The sequence below is a fragment of the Orycteropus afer genome, unplaced genomic scaffold (genome assembly GCF_000298275.1).
Source record: "Orycteropus afer afer isolate SDZICR_OR568_19922 unplaced genomic scaffold, OryAfe1.0 scaffold00018, whole genome shotgun sequence".
Taxonomy (NCBI): Eukaryota; Metazoa; Chordata; class Mammalia; order Tubulidentata; family Orycteropodidae; genus Orycteropus; species Orycteropus afer.
The window spans coordinates 13664030-13671707 of record NW_006921605.1 but is presented as its reverse complement, the minus strand read 5'-3'; the positions used below and the strand labels follow the sequence as shown (position 1 = coordinate 13671707).

The 7678-nt window shown below is 43.7% G+C and overlaps 1 protein-coding gene across 1 annotated transcript in view; it reads left to right on the top strand.

Moving 5' to 3' along the window:
* Positions 1-1581: 1581 nt before the first annotated feature.
* Positions 1582-7678, top strand: part of MAP2K6 (mitogen-activated protein kinase kinase 6) — a 97273-nt gene continuing 91176 nt past the window's right edge. The window contains exon 1 of the mRNA XM_042783537.1: positions 1582-1636. Within this exon, the coding sequence (XP_042639471.1) occupies positions 1582-1636 (55 nt within the window). The remainder of the gene's footprint in view (positions 1637-7678) is intronic.

The following is a 7678-nucleotide window of genomic DNA, read 5'->3' as shown; positions in this document are numbered from 1 at the left end:
GTAGAACGTGTGGTTCTGCAATGAGTCAGGATTTGGTGCAGGACCAGGCAGCGTTTTGTTCTGTTGTGCAGAGGGGCCGACTCACTGGTAGCCAATGGCAACACTTTTGCAAGATGGTTGTTAAGCCATTGGTAGCTTGAATTGACAACAGTGAAATATTTACACCAGGGAAATCAGCAGAAGCTACATATCAGAGCTTCTTTTTTTTTTTCTCCAACGAGCTGCTTTACCAGCACACCACTGATCACAAACGCCTTGTTTGCCACTCTGACAGTTATTCTTCAGGCCCCACGGTGTAGGCCATGCCTGGTAAGGCAGCCACTTGATGAGACTTGGAATTTATGAAGATTACTCTGTGTCTTTGGTCCTGTCCCTCAGAAAACAGACTTGGAGAGGGAGATTTGCGTGGACTGGGTTTATTAGAGAGTGTTCTTGGGATCAACATCTGAGGGGGCCTGAACGAAACAGAAATGGGCAGAGGGAGGAAGGAATTATATGTTAAAGCAGCTGTAACAAAGGCTTGGCCAATCCCAGGGAAGATTTGGGGCTGGGATGATCCTGCAGAATGGTCCCAGCCTGAGGCACAGGGTCAATCCCTTAGACCCCTGCACTGACCAGTCACTGGATTCAGGCCACCCTGTGGTGGGTACACACTGTGCTGACGTGGCTCTTCTCAGGGAGGGCAGTTTCCGGAGAAGCCTTGGCAGCTACGGGAGTGAGGGTCTGAGGTCTGAAAGTGATTCCGGCGGTGCACCCTCACAGCCACTAGACTCGGGCAGCAGTCTGGAAGACAGATGAGATCCGTGACAGGTGCATGGCAGGGAGACTGGTTGGGAGAGTATTCTAATAGTCCCCAAACCTCAGTGCCATCAAGTTGAATTCTGACTTACTATGAGCCTACGGGACAGAGTATAATTGCCACCCAGGGTTTCCAGGGATAATCTGTACAGAAGCAGATTCCTATAGCTTTCTCCCATGGAGTGCTGGCGATTTTGAAGTGCCAGCCTTTTGGTTTGCAGCCTAGCACTTAACCACTGTGCCACCAAACAAACAAACAAGAAAGCAAACCAAAACCACTGCCATCAAGTCAATTCTGACTCATAGTGACCCTATATGACAGAGTAGATCAGCCCCATATGCAAATCTTTACGAAAGCAGACTGCTTCTTCTTTCTCCTGCAGAGCAATTGGTGGGTTCGAACCACCAGCCTTTTGATTAGCAGCTGAATGCTTTAACTGCTGTACCACCAGAGCTCCCACTGTGCTGCCAGGGCTCCTTGTAATAGTCCAGAATGCTTATAGATGATGAAAGCCTGAACACAAGTAGTAGCAGTAGTGATGAAGGTAGGAGATGGGCCAGTGAGAGGGGAAGGTCGAGTCTATGGGACTAATTCCTCTAATGCCAAGGTTCTCAACCAGGACGAGGGGACTGACCCCACAGTGCATTTGGCAATGTCCGGAGACAGTCGTCACAACTTCAGGAGTGGGAGAAACACAGCTGGCATGTTGGTAGAGACCACAGATGCTGCTAAACACCCTACAAAGCACAGGACAACCTACAGCAAAGAATGACCCACCCGTGATGTCGCTAGTGCTGAGGCTGGGGAACTCTACCCTAATGACATTGCTGGGTACTGGTGAGTTGATTTTGACTCATAGCAGAGTGGCAGAGTAGAACTTCCCACAGGGTTTTCTAAACTGTAAATCTTTACAGAAGGGGTTCACCAATTCTTTCTCCCATGGAGCTGCTGGGTGGGTTCAAACCGCCAACCTTTCAATTAGTAGCTGAACATTTAACCATTCTGCCACCAGGGCTCCTACCTGATGGTATTAAAACTCGCTGCTGTTGAGTCGATCCTGACTCATAGCGACCCTTCCTTGGGTTCCTGAGGAAGTATCTCTTTGGAATAGATTGCCCTATCTTCCTTCCGAGGAGTGGCTGGTGGGTTTGAACCGCCAGCCTTCTGGTTAGCAGTCAAATGCCTTAGGCACTATGCCCCCAGAGCTCCCCCTAATGGTATTAGGAATAAGGAAAAGGAAATACAAAATGCCTTCTTTCCTGTTTCTGCACTGATGTCTGGACATTGAATCCACAATTCAGTGGAGAACTGAATTAAATGAAGTGGAGACAGCACTTTGCTGATGGACAGAGAAGAGAAGAAATTTTATCTTGCAAGCAAGTGCATATCACACTGTTTCCAAAGCCCTGCCTCTCTCTGATGAAAATTTAAATTTTAGGTAGCTATAGTTTCCCATGTCTTTCCTTATTTTCTTCCTCCCAAAAGATTACAGTAAATTAGATCATAGTAAATTCTGTATTTAAAAACACAGAGGTGGATGTAGGATAAAGCAAGCAGATAACCTCCATTTCATGCTAGCATAGCAAAACTTTTACAAAGAAACAGAAAAAATAAAGGAAGAGTTTTAAAATGAAAGAGGTTTGAGTAAAGTGAATGAAGAAAATTAAATTTAATTAAGCAAAACCACAAGTTGGTGAGGGAGGTTAGAGTTTAGGTGCTGTGAAGCCCTGTGTGAATATCTTCATTTGCTTCTGAACGTTAGAGTGTGCAATTACCACAAGTTGGGGAGAGCCTTGGTGCTGTTTCATTTGCTGAAAGGTGGTTATTGTACAAAGTGACAGCCTCGGCCAGGATCTCTGAGATGTTGGGTGGGGTTGGAGACCAGGAGCCAACAACAAGCAGCTTCTGGAGCAAAGTGACTGTGGGAGATGCTCTCACTCCCCTTTGATGGCACTAATGAGACGCTCAGAGGTGTTTGGCAGAGCAGAAGTGCAGATGTCTAGATGGGCACTAGTGGGCAGCCCTTCCTGGGACAACAGGGTGAATTCCTGGCACCAGAAGCCTGTATTATAGATGAAGGCAGTGGTCTGTAAATTTTTTCTCTAAAGGCTCAGATAGTAAATTGTTTAGGTTTTGTAGACCATATAGTCTCTGTTGCAACAACTTTGCTGTTGTTGTGTGAAAGCAGGCAGTAAATAGTAAATGGATAAGCATGTTGCATTCCAATAAAACTTTATTTACAAAAACAGGTGATGGGCCAGATTTGGCCTATAGGCCATTGTTTGCTGACCCTTAGATTAGGGTCTTTGGGAGCTAAGTGCGCTGAGAAGTAAGGTTTGGTGTGCTGTTTGAGGAGGGCATGGCATGTGGAAGCATGAGTATAACTGTGGGACTCATGACAAAGGGGCTCAAACACATAGATTTCTTTTCCCCTTTTTTTGGCAGGTCATTTTCTCCTGACCATCTCTCTCCCTTCTTTAATGAAATAATTGGGAAAGGATATATCTTTGTGTTGCTCATTGATTGAATAGTAATTTATTTCCGGTTATTTTTTGGAGAAATGTTATATAGTGGAAAGAGCCTTTTCTGTCTCTCTTTTGGTCACTGGTAAATGCAATTTAGTTCTTCTTCTCTTGTGTATAGCTCTTAATTACATTTTCCTCTATTTGTCCTTGACCTCAGGTCACTGGGTCTCAACCATGACTGTATATTAGAATCACCTGGGGACGTTCAGCACTCCCAATGCCCAGATGAACTTTGGAACAGTTAAATCAGACCTCTGGGGTAGACTGAGACATCATAATATATTTTAAATGCCCTGGATGCTTCCAGTGTGCAGTCAGGGTTGAAAACCACAGCCTTGAATTTAAAGAAAAGAGAAAAGAAAAACTCCTTAATATTTGCTTTAGATGCTGAAGTAAAGAGGGACATTCACCTGTCTAGGTAACTGTTTATGGCCCTCAGGTAATAATAGTGAAAACAGGATGCTTCAGATTTTAAGGGCTGTGTTCAGACAAATGTATTCCTAATGACTGAAGAGCAGAAGTGTCTTTGTTGTGGTTTGGTAGAGCCAGTAAAAGGAATATCAGGAAGGGATTGTGACTTGGCTGATGTCTCTATTTCTAGCCGGAAGCGTTTGTTCCATCTGTGAGCACAGTGACAGTCTTTGAGTTCTGCGAAGGCTTCCAGACTCCAGTGATTAAGTCATTCCCACAGAAGTCAATCTTACCAGAGTAAATGATCCAGACAGATGTTCTGACCTTGTCCACTGGGAATAACCTCCTAACATCACCCTGGGCACATATATATTTGATGGTATTTTGTAAAGAGAATCCAACTGACCAAGGTCAAGGGGATTTGTGTTTATTCTAGGGGGACATAGGGCAACTCTGAAGATAAGTTCAAGGAGCTCTTAGGAAGACTATGTCCAAATTAATTTGAAAAATATTCATTTGAAAAGATAATATTTTATGTGTAAGAATTTTTTAAGGGACCCCAAAACGTTTTGTTCACAGACATCGTTCTTTGCATTTTACAAATGGAAGTTACTAACCTACGACAGTGGCACTGCTCAAGCACTTAATAAGCAGAATTTCTAAGACTCCTTCTTTCTTGTGTTTGGGTGTAACAAATGGTTAACCAGGTTGGCTGCTAACCAGAAGGTTGGAGGTTCAAGTCCACCCAGATGCACCTTGGAAGAAAGTCCCAGTGATCTAGTTCCAAAAAATCAGCCACTGAAAACCCTATGGACACAGTTCCACTCTGACACTCATGGAGGCACCATGAGTTGGAATCAACTTGATGGCATCTGGTTAGTTCTTTCTTTCCTAAGCAAGAGTCACAGAATCATGAATATTTTGGGCGGGTGGTGGTGGTGGTGGTGGTGGTGGTGGTGGTTGGGTAGGGATAAAATAATTTTTCTGAAGAATTTTCTAGCTGGGAACAAATGGTCTACTATAGATTCTCAGGTTCCGTCCTTTAGTGAAGGATGATGGAAAGAGAAAAGGATTCTGTCTGCTACAAGTAACCAAATACCAAATGAAGGTGGTTGCAACAATAGGGGTTTGTTACCTTCTCTGCGAAGATACCTGGAGATGCACCATTTCAGAACTGGTTAATTCAGCAGCTTAGCCAGCCCTGCACCCAAATGGTGTCCTTGTGAGATTCCTTTGACGTTTTCTTCCTGGTCACACAGTGTAGCCTTAAACCCAATGATTTAATGACGACATCCGGCAGGAAGAAAAGAGACATTTCTCTCATGGGTCTTGTAATAATTTTGTTATGTTTTTAGGGAGGAACAGCTTTCTAGGAGCTCCCAGAAAACTTTTTGCAGTCTACCTGAAGCCAAAATCTGTATCACTTGTTCATCCTCAAACATATACCGGCAAAGAGGATTACTATGATGGCATGAAGTAGGTGTTGGGAAACTTTTTTTATAAAGTGCCAAAAACCAAACCACACTCGTTGCTGAGTCCATTCAGAGTCATGACAACCCTATAGGAGTACGACTACCCCGTAGAGTTTCCGAGCCTGTAAATCTTTACAGAAGCAAAGCCCAAATGAAACCCACTTCCGATTCCCAGTGCCTGTAGGAGACAGAGTAGAACTGCATCATAGGGTTTCCAAGGCTGTAAATCTTTAGGGAAGCAGACTGTCTCATTTTTTTCCCCCACAGTGCAGCTGATGGATTTGAACCATCGACTTTTGGTTAGTAGCCAAGCACTTAACTGCTGCATCACCAGGGCTAGATAGTGAATACTTTAGGCTTTGTGGACCATATACAATCTCTGCTGCATATTCTTTTTTTTTTTTTTCTCCTTTTTTTCCTTAATGATTTAAAAATATAACAACAGTGATTAGTTCTGAGGGTATATGCCAGGCCATTCGCCCTGATGTAAATTAATCTTGAACACATTGTCACCCAAACATTTACTCTAGATTTGCAATATGCCATATTCAAGGTGAAATGCTAAGTGCTTTCTAAGGGCTTTCCCTTCACGAACAACCGTTATTTAGTCTGGTGGGTCACTCATCCTCCTGAATCTCAGTTTCCAAAATCCAAACCAAACTTATTGCCATTAAGTCCATTCTGACTCAAAGCGGTCCCCATTGGGTTTCCAAGGCTGTAAATCTTTTCAGAAACAAACTGCCTTATCTTTCTTCCATGGAGCAGCTGGTGGGGTTGAACCATTGACCTTTTGGTTAGCAGCCAAATGCCTTAACCATTACACTACCAGAGCTCAGTTTACTCATCTGTAACCTTACATAAGACTTCATAAGAACGTTATGAAAACTAAGTGAGCACGAATGCAAGATTCCTAAAAATGCCCGACTTTATGGTATTTCTTCTTCTTTACATTATACTTCTTAACATGGGCTAGAAAAGCTGTTGTTGGGATTTTTGTTAGTTATAGAATGATCAGTCATCTGGATCTGCCTGCGACTGAGTGGGTTCTTGGGATTCCAGAATTACAGTTTTAAAACTGGGAAAGTTCCTGACAAACCAAAATGAGTTGGTCATCCTACTTAGTGAGCCTTTTGGACCCATGCTATGGCTGGCCTAGAGGAATGTCTAGGACCTCTTTGCTTTTGAAGATGTGTCTTCTGTTCTATTACAGGGAAGGAACTTGTTAGTGATGGCTTGGGTTTGTGTTGAATCTTAGTTTAAAGTAAAGCAACTTTATGTGCTTGCTGTTGTTATTGTTAGGTGCTGTCCACTCCGACTCACAGAGGTCTTATCTATAACAGAATAAAACGTTGCCCAGTCCTGTACTGTCTTCACAATCACTGCTGTGTTTGGCCCATTGTTGCAGCCCTGTGTTAATCCATTTCCTTGAGAGGCTTCTTCATTGGCCCTCTGCTTTACCAAGTATGATGTCCCTCCTGATGACATGTCCCAATTGGTCTCTCCTGATGACATGTCCAAAGTAAGCAGGACAAGGTCTCACCATCTATGTCTGAACCTCATGTCTAAAGAGCATCTGGCTGCGCTTCCTTCACTACTGATTTGTCTGTTCTTCTCGCGGTCCACGGTGTTGTATTCAGTATTCTTTGTCAATGCCGTAATTCAAATGTGTTCATTTCCTGGTCTTTCTCTTTCATTTATATTTTCAGAACCTTACATTGGTGACTCCAGAAATTGGCTTGAATACCCTCTCTGGCATCTTAATCAGATGTTTAAGCTACCGTTTAATATAATACATCTGTTACTTTCCTAAAGTGGCTGTAGGAGGGTGAAGAGTCAGCTATCCATGTTTACAGAGATGAGCCTGGTTGGACTAATAGTTTTTTCAGTGTGATCTAGGAATTTCAGGTGATGTCTGTCCTAAATGAAGTTTTCCTCCTGGTTCTTATCACCAAGTCCTATTGTTACTATCAGAGCTGTCTTCCCAGGCTGGCCTTCTCTCTTCCTTCTAGAGCAGAGAGGCTATCTCTCACGGCACTGTTACATACCTGTCTCTCTCTTTTTCATCACTGGCCTCTGCAAGTTTATCCCGGAATCTGGTGTCAAGTATCTTTCTACGAAACATCTGCTACCCCTTTTCTGCTTTAAAGTGGCCCCTGCTTCCATTTGGCCTTCACTGTCGGAAGAATCAGCTGTGAGCTTGGAACTCCTGCCTGATCTGCTGCACGGCCACCTACACAGGGCCTTCTTACAGTCTCCTTCTGTGTACCCACGTCCAACATGCTCCTTTTCTTTGTCTACCTGGAAACTGAGTACGCAGCCCTTCAGACTCCCCTAATGGGAATTCCCATCTCAAGGAGTCCTTAGCACCTTTCTCCAATGGCGGCTTCTTCTACTGAAGAATGCAGTTTGGGAATTTGTGGAATGAGATGATGACCCCTTCTTCTGCCTCTAACTGCTTTGGTGTACCAACC